At 41.1% G+C, this 26,003-nt stretch overlaps 1 protein-coding gene across 2 annotated transcripts in view; it reads right to left on the reverse strand.

The window, feature by feature from the left end:
* Positions 1 to 18,943: 18,943 nt before the first annotated feature.
* DOK5 (docking protein 5) overlaps positions 18,944 to 26,003 on the reverse strand; it is a 92,106-nt gene continuing 85,046 nt past the window's right edge. For both annotated transcript variants that reach the window (XM_024203402.1, XM_024203401.1), the window contains exons 7-8: positions 24,378 to 24,498; positions 18,944 to 19,627 (exon numbers count right to left, since the gene is read on the reverse strand). In XM_024203402.1, the coding sequence (XP_024059170.1) occupies positions 19,563 to 19,627; positions 24,378 to 24,498 (186 nt within the window). In that variant the 3' untranslated portion in view covers positions 18,944 to 19,562. The remainder of the gene's footprint in view (positions 19,628 to 24,377; positions 24,499 to 26,003) is intronic.

The following is a 26,003-nucleotide window of genomic DNA, read 5'->3' on the forward strand; positions in this document are numbered from 1 at the left end:
CCCCTGGTCTACACTCAAGTGCTACAGCTGTGCTGTAGCATATTAAGCGTAGACATAGCCTTAGTGGAGGCTAATATTTCTTCCTTTAAAATGCTTCTCTCAGCTAACAGTGGCTTGGGAATGACTCAAGTCTATACCTCCACTTCAGACACATTCTGAAACTAACTGTAGCAAAGCAGACAGCTCAAAATCAGGCCATATTAGTAATAATAAAAACCCTAATGGACACCAGACTGTCGGGCAGTTAACATTCTAGTCATAGCTAAAAGAACAAAATGCAAACTTTGGAGACACGGACACAAAAAAAGCAACTAGCAGCAATTTTGAAGAGAATTTGATGTGATTGTAAGAAAATCAGCTGGTTCTATCTGGGCTGCTGTAAATAGACTCTTCAGTGACTCCCTGCACAGCAGAAATGTAACAGTATGAAAGATGAAGCACATAAATCAGCAATCAACTCTTCCCCCGCCCAACACATTAATAAAAGCTAAAATGAAATGAAGGACAAAAATGGCAAACTTCCACTGATTTGAGGCCTTGTTAAATTGCACTGCACTGTTCCATATTTATAACGCAGACAGTTTTGATGCTTCAGTGTTCAATGGAATTTTGCAGAATGAAGTAATTATGAGGACCTGACCTGCTTTTCAAGGGGCTATTAATGCAACGGTTTCCTACAATGACAAAAGGTTTATTTTGATTCCAGGAAACAGTACAAATGGATCCCACATACTTGTTCTTCACTCAGGTGAACAGATACTGTCACAATGTGTCTGAAACGTAAAACTAACTCCTTACCTCGTTTAATAAAGTACATCTGTCTCTGTAGAGTGTGGAAAATATGCCCTCCTATTGAAGTAGGGAAAACTGCAGAAGGACTGATGGCCTCAATAAAAACTGAAGAATGGCGGTTGCAAATTGATATATACATACAGTATACATCTTCCTATATTTCAACTACAGGAACTTACTAAATACTGACCATCAAAGGACATCAGACAAAGTTACATCAGTAGGATCCAAGAGGGTGCAATCAAGAAAGGCAAGACATGTTAGTTTGATCTCTTGATTGGTTCATGAAAATCAACAGCACACAGCTGGAAAATTAAATAGAAGTGATTTTAGAATCTACAAATCCTATAGCCAGGAACATTCCACTACTTATCTTCAGAGACAGAAATACATACCTTAGCATTTTCTCATCATGTTATTCAGCGATGTACTGATTAATTCATTATTCTAAGAAAAGTGGTTCCATTTACCAGTTTGTTGATAGTTTTAAATGCTGTTCTCCACTACCATATATGCTCAGTGTCATATATTGGCCAGCTGTCCATTTGAGATTGCCCTGTTCTGTCAAGAGGTTCCAATTTTGCTAGAGATGGTACAGGTTTCTGGCTGGAAATTTGAACACAAGAGAAAATAATCTTTAATTCCATGTGTAGGTATAGCCTATCTATATGGTCGTCATCTTCTGGTAAAGCATGTATCAAGGAGTGGGGATCTGGATTCTGTTGCCATCTCTGCCACAGCCTTGAAAGTCACTTAACCACTGTCTGCCTCAGTTTCCTTATCTGTATAATGGGGTTAATATGCATATAACTCTGCAGAGCTCTATAAGCTACACTCATTAATGTTTGCAATGTGCTCGCAGATCCTCAGATGGAAGGTGCCTTACATATTCAAAAAATCTCATCTGAACAAAACCTTTTTGTTGTAGAACATTTTCCAACCAGCTTTGCTATTTATATTTAATCTCCATTCAACATATGAAGACAACCTCACAAAATAGGGATGAGCTTACTCAAGATACATTAGGGCTGGAGAGAGCACCAGTCCTCTCTTTGGTGAAGACTGAGCGATTGGGTTCTCTGACAATTGGGGTGGGATGGAGTCCTTCTCCTGGACTTGTGGGCAAGAAGAGCTGGCTCTGTCTTCTGATTGCCATACTCTCAAAAACTGCAGCGGTGCAGGGAAGTACATTTGACCTGGTCTTTTACTTAGGCACGGTTACCTATAATAGGGGGTAAGGTAGAATTTGGGAAAGTAGGATTCCAAAACAGACTTTCTGTGGGACCTCGCACAAGTCATTTAGTCCCAGATCTTCAAAGGTACTTAAGGTGCATAATGTCCATTGAGTTAGGAAGTTAAATACCTTTGAGGATTTGTCCCTCAGTCTCTCTGAGACTCAATTTCTCATCTGTAAAATAGGGGTAATAGCACTTCCCTACCGCACAAAGCTGTCATGAGGACGAGTACATTAAAAAAAGATTGTGAGGCACTCAGCTCCTATGGTACTGGGGACATAGGTACCTAAGATATTCATTTAAACAATGTTATGTGCCACGTGGTTCACATTTATCTCACCTTTACCCTAGTGGGAGTCTGGCTCTTGTGACGTTAACATAGCTCCCAGTTCCAGCTGATGATTCCTTTTTTTGAAGGCAGCAGGAGTTTTATAAATGAGATGTTCCCTTCCCACAAAGAGCCAAAACAAGCCGAGTCTGAACACTTTGCAATGTCAAAAAGTGTGTGTTCTGACTCACTAATCAGTGAGAGAGCTCAAACCCCAGTTTGTCAGGGAAAGCCAGTGCAATTATCTGTTTGAGTAACTCTAGCTTCTTTGACCCAGGCTTTTCACAGAGGAAAAAACAGAACACTTTAAAAATCAAATAATAAACCACCAGATCTGGAATGAGAGAGAAGTGGTTTGTCCCATCATGTTGTCTTTACTGGGCTGTTCTGAAAGCGTTTTGTACTGTATAGCTGAGATCCTAGGTTTGTAGTGATTTTGGAGCTCATCAGCATATTGACTTGATCACAAGCCACTTAAAAGAATAAAAGGCAAAATGAAGGGAAATTAATTGTCAGGTGATATCTCCTCTTTGACTGCAGTTTAAAATGAAGCTAAAGGATCCCTTCCCAATAATGGGAGTCTTTCTATCAATTTCATTGTTGAGAAGTCACAGTTTCAGAAGCTTGAAATGGAGCATGGCTATCTGCCTCACCTGGCTCGAAGGGACAACAATGGGTCTGATGTTTCCCATGTACTGCCATACTAAAATACTATGGATTTCCACCCCCAGTGTTGCCTCCTATTTCCTCTGTCATGATGTGTGTGGTTTTTCCCATCCACTGGAGCAGCAGCCAAGTTTACCCTCTTCCCCCATGTCCAATCCTAGAGCCATCTGTGCACTGGGATAAGTACCTGGCATGGCTTCAAGAAACCAGATAGTTGATTTAAATTGCAGCTGCTTGGAAAAGCCCTACAGGGGCAATACAGCAGCCCAGGGTGCTGGGGTGGTGAGGGAACAGATATAGTGATGCAGCTACAGTAGATCTATCACCACATGGCTTCTTTGGGCATGAGGCTACTGCAATAGTGACCATGGAAGAGCTCTGCTGCCATCCTATAGTCTGAGGTGCATTCCTTCCCTAGCACTGCTAAGATTCCCACAACCCAGGAACTTTCCTTGTTTGGGTTCAGGCTTAGGCCCTTAATTATGTGCAGCTATCCCAGATGTTTTTTTCAAATTATTTACCTCTCGCTTTACTGACCAGCCCATTTTTGCCTCATTTCTTTTTCTAAGATGTGCAGTGTCTTGTGAGATATCACCCTTTGGAACAGAACTGGTATCCCACCCGTAGAATGGAAATCAGTAGAGTGGGAAGCGGTTAGAAGTCTAGCTCCCACTGGCAATAAGAGCTTGTATTTGGAAGGCTGTGCTGATGACCACTCTTTGTAAAGTAGGCCAAAGTCATCTGCATCTTCAAAGTTCTGCCTTGGGCATTATAGCATTTCTGTTTTGTATGCATGGTTCATGGTGCAGAAACAGTTCTAGGCAACTAAATCTATAGCCCAGTGAGCACTAGCTTTTCAAAAGCAGGAGGAGTACTGTTAACATTTCATGTGTAATGACATAGACTCAAATTACCTGATAAAACTGAGAAAGTCAGTGTTATTTTGCTGATTCCCTACTCACGTAGGAGCAAATTACCAAGTCTGGGAACATGACCAAATAGCATGTAAATAATTGTGATTGGAACTAATTATTATTAGCAATTAGTAGTTTGAAGCATTTAAAAAAGCCTCAGATTTTCAAAGGCATAAACAACAGTTATGTGCTTAGCTCCCATTCATGCCTTTGAATCATAGGGCCTGATTCTGAGTGGTCCTGCTTGGAGTTCCAGGTGCTCAGCACCTGTCAGGATTATGCTCCTGTTGCAGGGTGTATTTTAAGCTTCCTTGGTTAGTATCCCAGATATATGTATAACTAGGTCCATGCAACAGAAAAGAAACGAATTCCTCGCTTTATTAAGAGGCCAGGGGAGCGGCTGTGCAGTTTCAGGCCGTGAACCCGATTGTGCTCTAAATGAGGAAGCACTTCAGCAGACAGCACTGAGAGAAGAAAAGGAAACACAAAAGCAAACAGAGAGCTTAAAAATCTAGTAAGATAATTAAACTCTAATTAAATGCTAGGTTCTCACTTCAAGCAATGGATTATGCAATTTAAGCAATTTTCCACAAGGATTTGACAGTCACGTGTTGCAAAGGAAAAGCCACTTTGGATTGATTTTGTTTCACTCTGTAAACAAGTAAATTGAATAATCCATTGGAGAAACAGATGTTATAAATAACTGACCCCCAAATAAAGCTAAATGAAATTTATTTTATATATTGCTGCTCTAGCTGAGCCCCCGTTTCAATCAATCCTTATCATCGAACTGCAAAAGGTTGGCAGAGATCTGCCGCCCCAGAACTTCATTCTCAGAAATATTTGTTGCTTGGCTGTCTTATCTGGAGAAAAGAAATATATGAAACTAGAGACATAGGATGGTTTTTCGGGAAGAAAAGGACTTGCCACTGTTACAATTAAACATCTCGCTCTTGCTGCAGATTTTTTTGACATCCTTTAGACGGGTTGCCAAGAAGCGCCTTTGTATAGATTATAAGCGTGTCGGGGGGAAAAGTGTTAACACTAAAAGAAAATGGATTTTTTTTTTAAATGTGCAGTTAGCACACAGGAAAGGAATTGGCTTGACAGTCCTTCAGACTGAAATCCTGCTGGGTCTTCTGAACATTCACTGTCTGGATAGTAGCAGCCACCTCATCTGAACCATCAATAGGCACCATCCCTAGTCTGGAGGGACCACCTCTACAGTGAGAGCATAGTACAGTATCCATGCGAATTTATTCATTGCCAACTAAGGAGCAATTTTGGTAGTGGATTTATGTAATAACATTGAAAAATAGACTGAGACTCTTCCTGAGAGCGGTGCAGCCTTGCCTGGAAATAGTGTGCCTTATTGAATGGGGTGCTGGACTGGGATCCAAAGGATTCTGTCCCCATTTCTGCCACTGCCCTGCTGTGTGGCCTTGCAGTAAGGTCACTCCACCTCCCTGTGCCTCAGTTTCCCTATCTGTAAGATGGGGATAGTGGTACTTCCCTCCTTTGTAAGAGGATTTGAGATCTATGGGTGAAAAATGCAGCATAAAAAGCTATGTATTAATATTATTACACCAATTTCATTTAGTCCGCTGAACATCAATCAGATGTTGACAGCTATCAGTACACAGCCAGGTTCCAATGAGTTTCAGACAGCCGGAGGGGTGGGCAGATGTACTTTCAGAGAACTTAAAGCCTGAAGTTATGGGTAGATCATCTAATGATTGATTTTATAAACTTCTTAATCACTGTTGTATCTAGATTCTAGTACCACATTAAGGGTTGCATGCAGGGGTTCAAGACACTACCAGTCCCATGACACAATTCATAGGGTAGGTATTTGTCCCAGTTTTTATGGCAAAATACCACATCCTTCCACGGCTAAGGTCAAGTCTCTTTTGTTGGCTGCCGCTCTGCACCCCAGAAGTCTGTATTTCAGGGTGAGGCGATCCCTGTCGTTATGATGGCCCTGACTCTTCATTCTGCTGGATCTACACTTGGCATAGGAGCAGGACAGGGTTATCAGAGGCAGCTTTGCAGAGCCCCAATACTGAGACCACCCTCCCAGAGCTACTTTTATTTGCCCTGGGCCACCTGTAGTCTCAAGATATTCCACCAGCAGAGTATAACTAGAGCACAGCAATGCTTTGGCCACATCCACTTTGCTGGTAGCTGCAAGATAGCTGGCATGATGGCTCAAACCACCCTATGTTAGGTTTATTCTTTAGAGGCCAGATTCATCGCCTTTAAGGGCCCTTTTATACCTCCGGAGGGTCACAGTAAGTCTATTAACGTAGCAACTATTGGACAGATTTTCTGTTAACACTAGGAAATACTTTGGGATAAAGGATACTGTATGCATGCAGGGTTTTAAGGTTCAGTGGGAGTTCTGTGTCTGGAACAAAAACATGATTTGGCCTCTTATTTAAAGTGCATGAGAGTGCATGAGGTGTACTCGGTCCTTATTCTGTGCCAGGGACTCCAAGGGAAAAAGGACCATGGACACTTTTTTGACATACCCTAGCAAAGTTCTCTCACTGCAGCACGTCACTCCAAGGGGGGATGCTTCTGTATGAGGAAGAGAGCCATAAATCTACTCGTAGTACCCTTGGCATCAAGACACTAGAAAATAACATTATTAATACTAAATGTAGATGGCATTTTATCTAACTAAATTATAACTAAAAATAGAGCTCATGCATCATTAATGCCATAAGGCTTTCATCAGAGTCATTACATGTTTATGGAAAAATGAGGTGTTTATGCAGATATTAGCTCACGTTTTATAGATAATATATTTTACAGAGGACATGTCTTCATCACAAAGGGTTATGTAAATCATTGTGGTTTGCATAAGTTTTATCTCACTATGTAAAATGAAAAACTCTTTGTTCAGTGAAAGAGATAAATTTTCTTAACAAGTGAATTTCTTAGTATAACAACTCATTGACCTCCTCTACAATGCCTTTTATCCAAGGATCAAAACACTTTATAGGCACTATTAAAGCCTATAACTTCCCCACTCCTGATGAATATAAAGGACATAGATAGTGCATCCAGCCCTGGGTGGAGTATGGAAGCCTTTTAACAGATCACAGCACAACACAAAAGTTTAGGATAGGAAGGGAAGAAAAGCATATGCAGTAGAACTTTGACAGGAAAGTCAGGTAATTACTTAAGTAAAATGTGGCCAGAATGCAATTCCACTCTTACAGAAAGTACCATGGGATCTATACTTAGCACACGTAATAAGTGTCTCTGTTTTACATCTAATCTGAAAGGCAACATGTCCACTAGCACAGCCTTCCTTAGATATGTATGTGGCCCTCCTTACTGTAGCGTCTGTGCACCTCACAGTTGTTAACAGGTCTTTATCTTCACAACACCTATGTGAGGTAGGGAAGTGCTAACCCCCTTTAAAAGAGGAGGAAACAAGTTTAACTGACTTACCCAAAATTATACAGGAAGTCTGTGGCTGATCTGAGAATTTAATCCAGGTTATCTACTGGACTATCCTTACTCTAACACCCTGCTGGAGCATTGCTTCAGAGGTAGAGGGAGAAAGGAAACCTACTGAATACCACTCCCATTTACTTCAGCACCTTTCTGGGACGTCTCCTGTCCAAGGGCAGTCATTCACCTGACCTTGTTTAGCATGAGAAATCTGACTGAAATCAAGCAGCAACAATGCTCAACCCGTGGGCTGCAAGCTCTAAGGGCACGATGAGTCTCTTCCCATTCCATGATTTCAATGTTCAGTGGAAATGGATCTGCTCAGTTCCTGCTGTGAAGTGCTGCAGAACCCATTGCTTCCTTTGAAGTGCTGTGGATGTAGGGGAGCATCAAAGGAGACCATTTCCAAGTAGCTGACTGGGGGGGGGACGGGTATTTGTCACAGGCTTAGTCTCCCACAGCATCCTCTGGTTGGTGCTACAGGGCCCTGTACTCACCCATCTTCCAGTCCTCAGTGTCTAGGTAGTCAGCAGCACAGAGCCGGGTGTGGGAGACTCAGCCGAGTCCCCACAAGAGTCCACCCATTCCAGGGTTACCAAAGGTCCCCCCCACCCCAAAAAAAAGGTGGGCGGGGAGAAAACAAAACCTGAAGCTAGCCCACAGCAGGCCTCCCTTCTTTCCAAGGGCCTTTTGCAAGCCATGGTCCAATTCTACACCCACAGGTGAGGCACTAGGAAGAGTTCCAAAGCAATCATTCAGAATCCAGACCACCTGCCACTCAAGGAGCTCAGACAGGCAGCAGTTGCACTAGCAGTCCTTATTCTCTGCCACACGTTCCTTTGGGAGCAGAGGACTGAAAGTCTGTTCCCTCCCTGGCCTGCTGCTAACTGAGTAGGGTTTCCCCTCTTTTAAGCCTTTCTTCCAGGCCTGGAATGCCTTGCAGGTATAATAGGGTGAGCCCATAACAGTTCCTTAACCATCACCTGGCAGGTGCAGGATTTGTACACTCCACCACAAGGGATCACAATGATTGAGAGCCCTTAGTATCCAGAATGTTTTAGTATCTAAGTAGTCTGCAGCATGTCTTGTCAATAGTGCTAAGGTTGCAATACACGTGGGCCAGAGGAGATATGTGGGACCTGCCACAGGGCTGGATCTTGCACCTTTGAAGTCAGTGGGAGCAATGACATTGATGTCCGTAGACACATAATCAAGCCTTTAATAGTTGCATTGCAACTGAAGAATTTTTGTACATGTCTGCAAGAGGCACAAATTTGAATCTTCATCTCTACCTCTTATCTCAGCATCAGAGGAAAGAAATGCCCTCAAAGACAGCAAGTTCTGTTTCAGTGGAGCTGGGGAAGACTCCAGCAGTGAGTCAATAGATTCTCTTTTGCCAGCTGGAGCATTATCTGTGATTAAGGAGGAAGTCTGGACTGTATGTGAAGGAAAATCAGGATGGTGATAGGGACCAGGAATGGGTTAATTGGGGAGGGGAGAAGAAATGCCTCCTTCAAGCAAGCCAGGGAGCCTCACACTGTGTTACAATAGCCACCTGGGAGAACCATGCTGCAGCTGTGTGCAGTTAGACAGTCCTCCAGCTAGATGGGAAGGAGCTGAAATGCAGACAGACAGGGCCAGTGTTCATTTACATGCTTTGATTTTCATAAATGTTGCAAGCAGCAGGAGAAATGTGTATAATTTAGGCTCTTCCCCAATTACACCAACCCTCCCTTTTTCATGTTGTGAATCCCCCCTCAGTGACAGAGAGAGAGAGAGAGAGATGCCAAGCTGCTTGCTGCTATTTCACAGACAGAACAATCCCCCATTCTGTGTGATTCAAGAAGAGTCAGCAGCACACCTTGGTTTAAATCCTACTCCATCCTGATCACCATCTGTGTAAGTGGTGGACGTACAGCACACCGGCACTAATTTTGAATCCAGAGTTTTCATTTCTGCAAAGGGGAATTGTAGGTCTCCAATCCATTTACACTTTTATTGTGTTTCTCTATAAGGTTTCACTGCAGAGATTTCTTTTAGAATAAACCAAATGTTTCACTTTGTTGCTATTGCTATGCAAGCAACATGAAAGATAAAGAGTAGAGGCCTGATATGGCAGAAATGGTGGAAGGTGTCGTAAGATAGATAAAGAAGAAAAAGCATAGGATAGTTTTACTTTATTAGCTATAAACCCCAGTTTAGCCAGAGAGCAAAGAATAGGGCAGATACTGTTAAAGTAAATCAAGTTGTTCGCTTTTTCTATCACATGGAAACAGTGACACTTAGTGGCGAAGGAGAGTGACACAAATCAACCCCACTCTTTAACAGGGAATTCTCCCAGTTTGATTTCTGGGAAGTGCAAACCAGTTGGGATAAAATAAGAACTGAGCCAACATTTCAGACAAAATGGGAACTGACCTGTTCACAGTTATTTCTCCCTCAATTGTCTTTCATCTGTGTACCTGCAGGCCCACTCATTGACACAAGTCCTGCCTAATGTCAGCAGTGGAAGAGAGACCATCTAGGAGGTTTCTGAAGTAAAACTTGTTGATACATCCTTCTTCCAGTCTCATCAGACTCTGTTCCCATGCAAGTGTCAGCCTTGTTTTTAGCGCTGAAGAGGGTTAGCGAGTTTGGATAACCATTTGAATGCTTCCCTGCGGTGAAACCTTTAAAGATCCACCTCAACACCATCATGTGATAAAAGACCTGTCTGAACAATCCATTACGCTCACTAGCCTGGTGCATTTACATTGACCTTAACGAGTTTACGTCAACCTAGTGTCATCTGGTGTATAAGAGTCTTCTCAGTTGTAAACATTTTCTGCTCTATCACTGAGCTTCCTTCCAGAATGAAATAAAATGAGGTAGAAAAACATGTTTGTAACATTTTATTATTAATATGTGTAGCATTTCGGGGCCTCTCTCAGGGATCGGGTCCACAATATGCTAGGGGCTATACAGTACATACATATAACAAACAGTCCCTGCCTACAGGGATAATTCTAAGGCAAGTATGTAAATCTTCTCAGCTCATTGTTGGCTCTAAATAAGTCCTCTACTAGTAGTTTCTTTTAAACCATATGGATTAGAATTCCTCAGCGGGCAAGTCGGACTGGAAGCGGCGTGGGCCGAGGGATGTACTGGCCGCCGCTTCCCACAGCTCCCATTGGCCTGGAGCAGCGAACCGCGGCCAGTGGGAGCCGCGATCGGCCGAACCTGCAGACGCGGCAGGTAAACAAACCACCCCGGCCCGCCAGGGGCTTTCCCTGCACAAGCGGCGGAACAAGTTTGAGAACCACTGAATTAGACAATTCTTCCTCTCAAGATTTCATTGGGCAAAATGCACCAATGCACACTAGGGAAGCTTTGATGTGTCCACATGGACAGTTAGTTTTTGACACACCGATGCACCCTTGAATTTACACCCCAGTTATGTCCCATTAGTCCACCATGCAGACATGCCCTAAGTACTTCAAAATATGGCCGAATGTTACCAAGAAACGCAATGAATTTTTCCTATCAAGTATACTTGCTGGCATTTGGAAATTAAATGGGGAAGTGTAACATAATCAAGATAACCTATGTTAGAACTCTAATTAGAGCCATTTGTTTGGAAGCAGTTTTTCTTTAACTATTATGTGTTTGGTGGTAATGATACAATATTCTGTAAAAACAAGAAAATGTTTCATTAGTGTTCATGGCAACGGAAGATCAATCTGTACTTGTGAAAGTTAATGAATACACAGAAATATCATATTGTGACCTGTGATCTCAGTGCCTGAAGCAGTAGCATTATTATGCACTCTTCAGCATAGCAACAGGGCTCAGACACAACCATTTTGGTATTCAGATTATTTGTGTGATTATTTAGTTAATGGTAACAAAACCGGACGTTGCAAACTTGAAGAGCTACTCATTTTCTTAAATATGAACTAAAGCTGTTCACACCCCCTACACAAAACAAAAACAAACAAAGCCAAACAAAACAAAAACCCACCACCAAAATATTAACGCAATAGGACAAATGTGAAAAAAATATGGAGGTTTAGTTTTGATAAACATTGTAATTATTGGGGGGGGGGGGAAGATTGTGTGTTTTTGTTTTTAATTCTCTAAATACATAGCTTCCAAGGACATGTACAGCCAAAGTTTTGAATGTAAGTACAATTAGGGCTAGTCAAAATATTCTGAGTTTTGAATCTGACTTCTCTTTAACTGAAAACAATTTTTGATGAAAATTTTCAACAAGGATGGTTGTGTTTTGCAACCAGCTCTGGAGACAATGCACAAATGCCTACCCATCCACTATTATCTCTGCACACACAAATCATATTGACAAATCCTGCTGTTTGTACAATTGCTTGATTTGCACAGCCATATATTACACTGCACACAAATGTGGGTTATCATAGTTGCACCTTGGTGGCTTGATTTAAAGTGTGTGTGTGTGCGCGCGTGCACCTGCCCCTCATTTGCCTGCACGAACAATGTGGTATGTATGCACATGATTGAGAATGATGTATATTTACATATGTATCTAAAAATTATTAGTGTGCTCACAAATTAGATACATAATTCAAGGTGCAATATGTGTCTGCAGCACAACCACATACTTTCAAAATCAGGTCCATATTTCTAGTGAAAATATTTAAACCTCATTTTTCCCCTTTGAATGTGTTAAATGTAATCTAAGGGCAGGTCTTCACTACGGGGGGGGGAGGGTCGATTTAAGAGACGCAAATTCAGCTACGCGAATAGCGTAGCTGAATTCGACGTATCGGAGCCGACTTACCCCGCTGTGAGGACGGCGGCAAAATCGACCTCCGCGGCTCCCCGTCAACGGCGATTACTCCCACCTCCGCTGGTGGAGTAAGAGCATCGATTCGGGGATCGATTGTCGCGTCCTGACGAGACGCAATAATTCGATCCCCGAGAGATCGATTTCTACCCGTCGATTCAGGCGGGTAATGTAGACCTAGCCTAAGAAACACAGAAATATGCATGACTATGTAAAGAAACAGAGGACAATCAAAGCATTAGAAAGAATCATATGAAGATCTCAAAATTACATCCTTGCTTCAGCACGGCTTCCATACCCTTTGTTGTTGGTACTCAGTACAGCCTCAGGGCTGGAGCAATTGTCCCCCACTCCGAATTTACATATATAGAGAAGAAAGTCTATTCCCAGAGTCAAAAGATGAACTTCTGACATTAAAGATCACTAAATGTCTATCATTAATTTCTGGAAAGGGCAATCCTAAATGAGACAAAACAACAGAACCACATTTGGCTCTGTCTTAATACCCTGTATTCTAAAAGACAATCAGATACAGCTGAAGAGTGGTAATTTGCTTTGTATTGGCTTTACTAAATATGTTCAAGGAAAATCAAATGAAAATGGCATAGGATGCCATGACTTTACTTCCAGGGATGCAGCTAGTGATTTTTTTCCTGATGTACTGAAGATCTAATTCAAGTGAAGTCTTAAAAAATTATCCCCCACTGAGTGCTGCCAAGGTCAGTGCCAGCTTGGGTTACCTGCTGTGTTGCTGCTGGTTAAGTAGTTCAGACCTGCTCATGAGCTAGAGAGACTTGCACAGTTCAGAATACTTTCTCCTTGTGATTTTGGACTGAAGTGTAATTCGCTTGGCAATTCACTTCCTTCTCATTTCCTCTCCTCTTCCAGCCCCACATTTATACTTCCCTTTCCATGTTTTGTCCCAGAAGATTATTCCTCAGTAGTGAAAATATTCCATGCTGATAAATACATGCTGATCTCTTTCAGGGTGAGGGAGAGTGAAAGGACAGAGTCCACCACTGATCTGTCAGATCTATGTGGAACTGCAGTTTGACAAATAGCACAGCGTTACCTATGTCCAATGGTGAAGGTTACACAAAGCTCCAGGCTGCCCTTTGGAGGGCATGCATATTGGCTGTCCGCTACATGTACTCATGCTGAATATGTGCTGAATTTCTAATCACCCCAAAGTTTGGAGGGAAAGCAAGCTGGGGGTGGCAGAGTTCAAATCGGAGGATCTGGGTGGTAGAACTGTCGTCGTCTCCCTGCTCATATCTAGCCCATCCACTATGCAGCAGGATTATACCTCTTGTTTGTGTGGCTGACCATTCTGTGTGGCAGGTGGAAGCAGAGAATGGGAGAGCCACAGGAGAAATAGTGCTGAGGGACCTGTTACTGCATGGATCCTACTATCCTTTTTCCCGATCCCAATGGGATCCCTAAGGGCCATGGCCCAACTATTACATTTCTAGCATTCTTCCTGGTATACATCTGCTCAGTGCTCAATCCAGTGGATTTGCTATTCTATTTCTAGACCATCTTCACTGTTGTATCAGTTAGTAAATATTTTAAAGCCCATCTGGATGAATCATACAATATCACCCAAAGATTCATCACCATTATCAACATTACATGCAAACAGACTTCTAGGCACTTTACAAGAAGACAATTAGAATTCAATTCAAAACCCACACACAAACTTCCCGCCCCCCCCCATAAAGCCATGGGCAATTTGGGTGGGCATTCTCTTTCACTCAGCTTAACTAATGACCTCTCTAGCTGATTTGTCTGGTGATGATGCAAAAGATAAATAACCCACCAAATTCATCCTGATCTGTTGTAATCATAGCTATACATTTAGCTAACCGTTTGTGACAGATTTTTGACATTAAATGTCATAAATGATACAACTGAAGAGTACAAAGTATTTGAAGGGAAAGTTACTTTTAGGTCATGTTTCCCACCCTGCAGACAGTTCCACTAAAAGGGAAAAGAATCAGACCCCACTGATTTAAGGACCCTTCACTTAAAGACCAAGGTCACAGCATTTTCTGTCTTCTTTATAATTGGACTGTTCAACCATAGGTAAAGTCTTACCATATCAATCACTGCATGAATGAAGGCTGAATAAAAGCATTTACTGAACTGTCACATTCATGATAAAACAACAGATGCTGTCAGCTTTAAAGGGAATACGTTAATGGGACAAAACCTTAAAGATAAAGACTAGTCATAGCATGCCCTTAAGATCACTTATTTATGGTCACAGTCCAGCTCAGAAATAAAAAAGAATATAATCCTTGTTTACTGTCAATTAAGCTTATCTTAGTACTGAACAGTGTATCAAACAACAGAGGTGTATTGATTTCCCCCTTCACAAGTACATGCTGCCATTCTTCCCAGCACTTTATGTCAGGCTGCTTTTCTGAAAGTCCCTATCACCCTCAGTTCTGCTAGTTTGACTTTCTAGCCGGTGGATACTAGCCACTTACATTTCTATAGCGCCTTGCATCCTGAACAATCCCAAATTTATCAAAACAATATACAAACAAGGGACCCAAGGCTGATTTTTTTTTACATGCATGTGTGGTCCTATTCGGAGTCAAGGGCAGACACCACAAAGAAATCAAGGCTTGAAATGATGTGGAGACTGAACTATCTGCCCATCCTTATCACAGGATTGAGGCACATTGCTAGGGAAAGTATGGGGAAGTCTAGACTGCATCTGACTGTGCTGTTTGATTTAAGAATACAGAACATGAGTCTCCTGGGCTATTAGTCCGTTTCCTTTGACCAGAATTAAATTTTAGAGAAAGGCCTAAAATGAACCCCCCAAAACATCCTTGAATAGGTTCAAACCTATGGTCTTGGAAAAGACTAACTTGTATTTGAAAAGTTGTTCCTTTGTCAGATGTATGACTGAACCTCCAGGGGATTTAATGTGAAATCAATGATTAGAGCTGGTCAGGAATTTTTAAATGAAACTTGTGTCAGAAAATACTGATTTCTCAAAACTGAAACTTTTCAAAGCATTGTATCATTTCAGTGAGGAAGTTTCTCATGTCTAGGATGGAATCTCAGGTCAAAATGTACATGTGCATGTCACCAATAACCCACTGGGAGGATGGAGACTCAGGTTCAAGTCCTTATCCTCTGGATTATTGGCTAGTCTGGGGTGGGGATGTCTCCTGGGGTTTTTTCCATGAAAAGCCGAGAAGTCTCCATTTTGTCCTGATGTGGAACAAATTCTCAATTTATTTTTTTGTGTGAAATGGAATTGTTTCCCAAACAGCCCTATAAATGATTCATTTCAGCCCAAATCAGCAAAATGGTAACTTGCTTATGTACCTCAAAACAATGTTAAGAAGAGTGGAATTAATATGTTCCCTTAACAGCCAACCTGTTTTATTTTTTCCTTCATATCAGCATTTTTACTTTCATTACTTCAATATTAAATCTTCTTTTATTCCCCTGCATATCTTCATTTTGTTTTATTGGCTTTCAGTTTAGAAGAAACATGACTTTGGCTTTATTTAAAAAAATACATAAACACATTTTGTGCTATTCTGTAGTTTGCTTAGCTTTTGGGGGGTGCGGGTGGGGAGAATTGTTCATTCTTCTGAGGCAACTTCCCAGAAAGTCAGTATTGAGTCTCCAATTCAGCAAAGTACTTAAGCACACGATTTATTTCAGACATATGCTTAAAATTAATGTGATTACACACTTGCTTAAAGTTAAGCATGTGCTTAAGCTGTTTTGACTCCTGAGAAAAATATGTAAATATAAAAATTAAATTCCCATGAGTGATTTAGAGGCCCAGTCATGAAGAGACATGTTGAGAAACAAAAATCAAGAGAATTACTCACCTGAGTAAACATCTGCAGAATTGTTTCCTATAATTACATGAACCATTGACAAATTTTCCAAGCGTGGTTACTGAAAGGTAGACACCTAAATAAAGTATCTAATTTTAAGGACCAAAATTTGAAAATGTTGGCCTATTTTTTGTTTTTGATTGAAATAAAAATATTATATTAATGTCCCTCCCTTTTAATATATACAATTTCCATAACTTTTCCCACTGTTTTCCTTTTACAAGTGAATACCGCCAGCAATTCCATAGGCACTAAATCTGACCGGACTATCTTTGTTAGTTCCACTACCGTAACATGTATCCTGGAAATGAACACCATACCCACTGAAGTTGTAATGACCCTTGTGAGTGTGTACATGGCTGGGACACAAAGCGCATTTATCTCCCCATTGTGCCATAAGCATTACACATAAGCTTCATTCACAATTGCAGACCTTGAATGTTCTTGAGTAGAGTGGGGAGGGGAGGTAACAGGCTATCTCCTTTCAGCAAGCTACAGAGGGGAGTGTTTGCTGCATCTCCATACGTCTTAGGAGTCGGGGCCATTCCCAAACCCTGCTTCATGAGCTTCTTTCTCTCCAGTTACCCTCTCCCTTCAGGGCTAGTCACATGAGAAACAAGCCCCTCCTTGCAGCAGCTTACCTTCCTCACAATCAAGCTGTCCCTAAAAGACTGTGAGATCACCCAGCTCCTTCACAGCTGCACTTAAACTAGACCCACACCATGTAACCCTCAGCTGGGAGGGTATCTGCTCACAGGCAATGCTGACCCTGACTCTCCTTAAAGGGCCAGCCACTTGTGACAGGTAAAAGTGATGGCATCACAGTCATATCAGACTCAGCACATAACTGACCAGGCTCCACATAAATCATTTGGCATCCTTTCTCATATAGTTATTCCAAAACCAATTTTAATTTTTTTTCTTCTTCATGTGAGCCTGCTCACATAATGCATGCATAGCAGGGGACTGATGTCTAAGGACCTGACCTACTCCAGTTTAAATCCAGAGTAACTCCCCTGAAGCGGGTGAAATTATTAAGTAAAAATTAATCAGGCCTTATTTATTAGCTCAACTCTGACTTCATTGAGCTTCCTTCTACTAATAATGTTCATAGGTCTTTGCTAATAAAAAGATCATTGTAGGCTGTCACCACAGCAAAATGGTATCTATAAACATTCCAGCCATCTCTTTCACCCACTTCTTTCCTCTGTTTCCCACTGTATTTCTTGTTGTGTCTTCAACTCCAAAACTCTTCCTTGTTTTCATAGCTTGTACGCTCTCAAAGGCAAGGACGGTGTCTTGTACAGCACCTACCATAATGCAGACTTTGGGCTTTGTGACCTTTGGGCATTATGATACTCTAATATTAAACATAATAATAAAATTGACGCCCAAGAATAAAATTGTAGATAAAGGGGAGAAAATGGGTTAAATTCTGAATATTAAAGTTTATGGCAGTATTATGGTTTATTACAAAAGACCATGCTTCCTTTTAAGTATTGTAAAAGGTAATCATTTTCCTGGAATACACGTCTAAAAGTGTTTTGTGAAAAGGTTTTCATTTCACTTTACTTGAGACAGGGACACAGGTGATAAGGACTCTAGAAAATCCACAGGCAGAAAGACAGATAATCTAAACCATTTATCAGACATTTGGACTATGGGTAAAACGGGACTCAGATCTAAACCACCCTGCTTTGGGTTTTGCAGAACCTAAATATGACCAGCACATTTCTGCAAAGCCCAAACCACCCCTTCTATCTTACCTTGATGTTGAACACACACATCCCCAAACTGGAGCCATTTATTTCAACATGTGAACTTTGTGGGAGTTGGTTGAATGGGACCAGGATCTGAACCTACCTTGGGTTTGGATTTGCAAAAACAGCACCATCTCTAGCGGCAAAGGGAAAAAGCTCTTTACAGAAGTAATAGGTTTCAGAGAGACTGCTCTGGCTTCTGGCATTGTAAGCAGGTTGATTGCTATTTCCCCAACATGTGACTTTAGTTCTTCCAGTTTAAAAAAAAAAATCACCACACTATACTTTGAGTAAAAAAAAAAAAAAAAAGAAAGGATTTTATAGATGCCACCATCTTACATTTCACTGATACATCCCGGGAAATAGTGCTAGTGCTTATTTCAAGGGAAATCTCATGTTCCTGTCAGTTTCCAAGTTCCTCAGGCATGTATGGGTTTATTGATACTAAGTGAACATTGCCTGAGGATACAGGAGTGGCTTCTCGAACCTATACATTTTAGAACTGACTCTGGCTAGAGTTCAAGCTACAAGTGCCCATCATTTGGAATAAAATAAACCAGTTTTTCACCCTTGCTCCTGCTCATTGACTTATTAGCAAATTTTATTAACTATTGTTAACAGTCTGCATCACTACACATAGCTCCCTCATGTATGAAATATCAGAACAGCCAGAATTATCCATCTATAGGTCTCCAATTCCCCATTTAATGCCCATAAACTGGCTACCCAGTTAGTGCAATATAAAACACACAAAACACAACTGTTGCATGAAAAATTCCGTCCAACTTAATTAACATTCTAATATCGTATCTGTGAATGCAGCACTTAAAGGAACACTGTTAAACACAGTAGCTAGGACACAAAATGTGACCTCTGCCACAAAATTACTTGGAGCTCATGGCATAAAGAGTGTGGAAGTTACTATTCTGTTTCTCTAAATTCATCACAAATCCTAAAGAATGGTGATTCTTTGGGAGAGATCCAAAATAACCCAGTTTCCCTCTGCTTACTCATGAGTGTCTGTTGCTTGACATTATTCTGTGAGCTGACTGCACTGCTGATACTGGCATTCACATGGAAAAGCACAACATTGGTGGGGGGAAAAGTTTTATTTTTAAACACCACAGAGTTGGAAATAAACATGGAAAAATTAAAGAAACTTTGACAGTGTCTTTTTAAAAGTCTATCAGGACTCAAGGAGACTTAGCACAGGAAAAACAGATCCAATTGCTGCTTAAAGCTGGCCATCATTTCTGAAAGTACTATGGTAAAAGATTAGTCTTAACCAATAATGTTAGCAACTAAAGGGTAAGAGTTACAACAAACAGGAACCATGAGATTGCTGGCACAGCTGACATCAACAAACACACTGCGGAAACAGACTAAGTGGTATCACAGTACCCCACATCATAAGACAAATTCATATATTTGCAACATATATCTATCATATAAAAACATTCAGGAACATTTAGGGGCTGATTTCTGTCCCCTCCAGGTGTAAAGTATTAAATAAACGTGTGATAGTTGGTTTGGCATTTTTTGAAATATCTACAGAACACATTCCTTTCTTGCCAAGGTTAAAAAAAAAAATTATTCAAGGACTTAATTCAATCCAAGCTGACTTTTTCTGTATTTCCACCTTTGTTTGCTTGCCGCCATCATTATTATCCGCTGGGCCAAACTGTCACAAGACAGAGAGAGTTTTCAAATCCTTTACAGTCTTTTATCAATGCTCTGATCTGTAAGTGGGGAAAGTGTCTGTTCGATGAAGCTTCAGGGGGCTTGAAACATCTTCAACAAATCAGATGCAAGAAAAACAAGCGTAGTTACTGTACACAGCACTTTAGTCTAGAGCTAGCTAAAGAATGAGACATGCATTAGACTCACTTTAGTTACTTAAGGGAAAGATTGTCACTGTACAATCTGCCGCACTGCCCTAGGAGCTGACCAAGAAGGGAATGTAGAGAGTCACATGTCCCTTCTGGGCTCCTTCCTTACTCCAGGGGGAAGCAATCGGCTACTGGTCTGTACATATATGTATAGGTAGAAGACTGCTTCTCCTGCCATGCTGATTCAGCTCTACTACCTGATGTGCTGTGGGAAGGAGCCAAGACTCCATCCATTGTCCACCCTCCTGTGCAGAAGGGACAAACGTGGTCCCATAGAGGCTGTTCTCCCTTTCTTGCGGTGACCCACAAAGTGTGTAGCCCATTCAGGACACACAGGGGCTCCTATATCACCTCACTCTCCTGTGTGAGTGTGTAGGACAAGCAGTCATTTTGCACTAAATTAAATAAAAATGTAAACAGGGCCAAATTGAGCTGCATGTACTCAGGCTGAATGGTGCCTGACTTCAAAGGCCATCCCAGTACGATCCATGGGACTACTCCCAAGAGATGGTCAGGAAATGAAAATTTCAACATTAGCAAATCAGTTTCCATTCTGAATCAGAACAGAAAGTCATAACAGCGAAACATTTCACAAACCAACAGCATACAAAAAGTTTTGATTCAACATTGCAAAACGAGATCAGGCCATTTTGTTTCCAAATGTCAATTCAAAATGAAAATGTTCATATATTTTGGAAAATTCCCCAAAAAATGGAAATTGATTTTTTTTTGCTTTTCAAAACTTCTTCCCCGCAGAAAATGTAGTTTCACAGCAATTTTACAAATATCAACCTTCTCCACTTCTCACTTAGTAAGATACTACTCAACGTGTGTAAGGGTATTGCAATTGGGCCCATGCTTAGGACAAAGTTTATTTTATACTGAGTGTTTCCTTTCCTCTTGGTAACTTGGTGCATTCTAAGATTTTGGTGAACTAAACTGATTACATATGTTATAGGTACTGAGTGAAAAGCAGTTCTAAATACCAAGTAACACAATAATCCTAATGGGTGTTTACTAATTGGAACACTATTCTATGTATGACTTATTTCTGGAAGTCCCAGGACTTATCCGAGAAATTAGATCCATTAGCCAGTCCGAGCTGTGGATTTTTTCAAGGATCCTTCTCTTTAGTTTATTAAATCTAAGCAATTTTTCAAGTATAAAAATAACAGTTTGTGCCAATATTGTCTCCCTATTTATCTTATGTCAAATACATTGGTGTTAAATTATTACTTTAATAGGGGGCTTTATCATAAAACACAGTAAGAAAAATCTGCTGATTGTGGGGCAATGTTGCAAATAAACGTTTTTCTCATTGTGTCAAAGGCTGTCATCAGCAGGTCAAGCCCTAATTTATGGAGCAAATTCAAACTGGCATTTAAGCAAAATATTGCTTTTACTCTTCATCCCTTTTTCAAAACATTTGCTGCTTTTATGTTGTGTCTGCGCCCTCTAGTGTTCAGATCATCTTCAAAGACAGTAGGGAAAATCTGCTTAGCTTTGTTTATGTGTTTGTGATAAATGAGGCAGGAGGAGAATGGTACACAGGCTATATCTAGGCTTGGCAGAATTGGATTTTTTAAATAAATTCAATAGATAATATCAATGTTATATTAAAACTTTTTTTATTTTCATCAATTTAAATTTTCACACTTGCGGGAAGTTATGGGGGTCAGACAATTATTTCATGACAATAGATTTTGAGATTCAAAAAGTGAATGCTTTATAACTATTAAAACACAAATTGTCAACATCATATGTCAAAATATACAAAATAAATATCCTTATATCAAACTCTAAAGTTCTGAAGCAGCACTTTTCTTACTTTGCCTATCTGTAAATTTCAATCATGATAGATGGAAATACTTTTTTGTTGGTTTGTGTGTGTATAAGTTGTCTGTGAAGCTGATGTTTTACTGACACTTACCAATAACAATCTATTCCTGTCTAAGCCTATCTATATCTCAGTGTTGCCATCTCTTGTGATTTTTATCTCAAGTCTTGCAACATATGGTAAACCCAGTTCCTGGAGTCATTTGAATGTGAGAATTTCAGCTTTCATTTAAAAAAAAATTTACTTCTCATTATTTCAGAGAAAAAACTTGAAAACATGAACCCTAAAGCTCAAAACTAGGTAGCAAATTAAAAGAACCCCACATTTAAAAAAAAGAAAACTCATAATTTATGCCAATCTCATGATTTTTGAGTCCTGACTTGACATTTGAACACTTGGGGTTGGCAAGTGATATCTGCACTTTGATATCAGGGCTGCAGTGTGCTGCCTAACCAGCCCCTAAACCATTCTGTGGAACACACATTTACAACGTTGTTTTGTTTTACAGTCATTTAGCTCAAAGTCTGTCCACATGTTCCCTACTTCATGGAACTCAATTGCAGTCAGGAGCAGTAAGGCCTTGACTTCTCCAACTATTTCTCTTTCTGGGCCAAATTGTTACAAGTTTGCCAGTAGCCTGCCCCTGTGCATCACCCTGCATGGGCGCCAGACACAACTGCTGTCCCTGAGCTCTCTGAGTGGCATGGATTTTCCTTACTGGTGCTCTCTGCAGTGCAAGCCACCCCAAGATTAACCTATCCTTCAACACACTAAACAATTCACGTGCACCCTTCTCAGGGTTAGTGCAGCAGGTGTTTTCTTCCTGCAAGTCAGTGAGCTCAGGGAAACATTTCACCTCTGTGGTGCATGTCAGTGGTGCCTCCTCTTGGGACAACTAGGGGTTGTGCCTGGATGATAGAGTCTAGGCCTCTTTCCATTGCCTGTCCAGTATTGACATCTAGCAAAACTATTTCAATCCCTCTTCATTAACTAAATGAAACAAAGGAACTGTCCAAGTTTTATTCCAAAGTGCTCTAGAGAGAAAATCAGGCCAGAGAGGTTGACAGTTTTTGGTTCCTGCCATCCAATAATCCACTATTGCCTTGTTTCTGTTAAATATTCGGTTAGTCCAGTCTGTTTCTCAGAACTCCTCTGCTGACCACTCAGAACAGATCCCTGATCCTTAGTTACTGATTCATCATCAATACTGAACCAACGCCCAAACAGCCCATCAGCTTCATTCCAGCAGATTTAAAATAATAAACTTCACAATGTAAAATGTAGATGGGAAAAGGTTGCAATTTTAAATTAAGAATATGTGCACAAACTAGAAGGTACTGATTTAGGGCCTGATCCTGAAATGTGCTGAGCACCCACAATTCCCACTGAAGTCAATGGTAACAAACAAGACAGTCCAGACATGTGATGGAGCTTAACGGAATTACATCATGGATGTATTTGAACCAAAGGATCTATAATATATTGGAGATATTGCAGTATGACCTCCTGGGATCAGCTCTTAAATTGTAAGCGTGGGATTCTAAAAAATGCTCAGTACTGTCTAACTCTGCTCCTACTGAGCTTGGGGGGAATTTTACCAGTAGAGTTAGGTCCGCACGGCTCATTTTTAAAGATCACATGCCAGATACTAAGGATAGGACCATGTCTTCCTCCATGTTTGTAAGTGTCTACTGCACACTCACCACTCAACATTCCAATCTGATAAATTAGAGCACTGAATTGGCCATCAGGATAAAGATTCTTACTAGCCACTAGATGTCCCCCAGTGATCATGAGAGAGGCAATAATGGGCTTTATAAAACTGCTGAACTACTGACCCCATAGGAAAATCTAACTTTACTGAAAACTGCCCAGGCTCTTATGAGAAATCTCGCAGAATGGTCTGTGCTATCCCTTAGGCTGGCAACGGGAAGTATATCTGAAATAAGAGGAACTGCAGTTCCTCTGAGTATGAGACTGCAAGGACGCAGTTATCCCACTGCTGAGTTGGATGAATTGTTCACAGCAAGGCCACTCCACTGTGTGCTTTACTAAGCCGTGTTTCCCTGTTTGTTGCTGGAGGGACTGGAGTGAGAGGGTTGGACAAGGAGAAGGGTTAGTAATGGTTAGTGGTGTGATAACACATTTGAATGGTGTGGATTAAAAAAATCCCCCAGCAAATCATTTCAACTCATTTTGATAATTTAAAATCACTTGATCTTTTCAAACCATTTTGTTATTAGAATAATTTGAATTTGCTGTAATCAATTGACTACTCCCATGAGTAAGGCATGTTCCAGGACTGGACCATAAACATGTGCAAACTGCCATTTTTCAAAGGCTTATAACTTGGCCAAATTTGGGCAGATTTTCACAGGGACAGCAAATGATACAGCCCTGACACAAAGGCCACCTGCTGACAAATTCAAGTCCCTGCTCCAAAGCATAGAGAAAAGAAAAGGTGCTAGAGAAAGAAAAGGTTGTTAGAATTTTTTGACATGGGCAAAACAATGTATTTTGCGTAGCTTTGTTCTTGGAAATGGCTAAAGCATTTTGGCTGAAGTTTTCCAAAATAATTCAGCCTTAGACAGATACGTGACATAGTAAATTTCAGCCTGAGTGGTCAAAGTGTGGCAAATGATAAGCAACTAATTACAGGATCTTATAATGGGAAGTCCTGGGCAACCATAAGAATGTGGTGCTACCATCCCTGCCTATAACAACACAATTATTGTTTCCAGCACAATAGGTGGTCAAACCACTCTTTGGTCCTGTTTGTGGCAGTTTGAGTCTCCCTGCACCATCTCTCCCTTACCTTGTAGGCCGTAGAGCTGTCCCGTACTGTGTTGCCGTGTAATGTGCTGCCAGTAGGCACTCCGAGGCAAGGGCACTATGGTGTTGAGGGAGACGGCTCGCTCACTCATTTTCATTTGAAGCTGTAAGAAAGGAAAGTGACATCAGGAGGAGAGCACTACAGCGGTGTTTCTAATACGCACCAGAGCATGTTAATTGCTAAGGCAACAGTTGCACAGAAAAACCTGCTGGAGCGTTGGGTGAGAATGACAAACACTCAGGTCCGAGACACACAGGTTTATTAATTCAAATCTTTATCTGAGCCAGACGCATGCCTTGGATTACAATTAGTATTAAAAGCAAGAAACGATAGAGAAACTGAAAAAGACAATGGCCGGTTACCTTCTCCTAGGGAGCAGGCAGGTCATGATGGACTTCTCCTATGTCTCCATAGGAGCCCCAACTACCCCTTACAATCTACCACCTTTTGTATACAACCAAATTATATGTTTCATTAGTTCTCTTCCAATCACCACTATGTAGTATGAATATTCTGTGTTTTATGCAACTCCATACAATATACACGTGTAAACTTCAATTGGCATGACTTTTACTGCCCTTGCTATTTTCGTGTTATTTCTAATTTGTTTATTACCACTGATCATACACTGATGGCACATGCTTGACCAGGCTACGTCTGTCTTTTACCCAATATTAGGGAGTCAGTTTTCTCCAATTAGCTTTTGGCAGCACATTTTGTATATTCATTGTCCTCCAATTTAAGCACATCCTATGGTGAAAACATCAGTGTTGTCCCATACAGCAGCAGCTGTAAGCAAGTTTACTTAATAACAAGGTCACAAAGACAACACTCATATTAAAACTAGGTTGAAGCCAGCCAAATCAGTACAAATATCATTTAGAAATGACCCTTATGTTAATTCCCAATAGGAGCTTCTAATGGAATAATAGCTTTATCCCTCCACCCCCAGCTCTTGCCAAAAGTGGTGTAGTTTTATATTTTGCACTGGTAGCAGTGACACAGGAAATTAGGGGCCAGATTCCAGCAAGGCTGGGAGAGGGGTGTGCAAAGGCAACTTAAAGCTCATGTTTGTGCTTCCCTGGTCCTGGTCCAGCACTAGTTCCTCTGAAGGCTGTTCTGAGCCCCAAATGGCTGAAACAGAAAATCAGTGAAACATGAGGAATTTCTGGCCACTCCCCCTTTGCCAGCAGCAAAACCTCTTTGCCATCAGAGAATTCCACTACAGTGGGGATCAGCCTGCCTGGGCCAAACGGAGTCACACCGCACCTGAGAATCTGACCTTAAGTCTTTTTCAGCCAGGGTGTGATAAGAAAAGGGACGTCGTTCTTATTTTTGGAGCATAGGTTTTTCTTTTCACTATTCTCTGTCTCCTCTCTCATCTGCAGGGCAGCAAGCACCTTTCCCTAACATGCTGCACTGAGGACAACACAGGAGTTCATTGGCTCCTCAACACAATAGAACAAATTCATCCCATGGGCACCTTCATTGAGTTAGACATCTGGGCTTGTCTACACTTATAATGCTGCACCAGTGAAGCTGTGCTGCTATAATGCTTACTGAAGAGGCCACCTATACCTTCCCAAGAGGCAGTAGCTATGTCAATGG

Source organism: Terrapene carolina, unplaced genomic scaffold (assembly GCF_002925995.2).
Source record: "Terrapene carolina triunguis isolate 2854851 unplaced genomic scaffold, T_m_triunguis-2.0 Scaffold130, whole genome shotgun sequence".
Taxonomy (NCBI): Eukaryota; Metazoa; Chordata; order Testudines; family Emydidae; genus Terrapene; species Terrapene triunguis.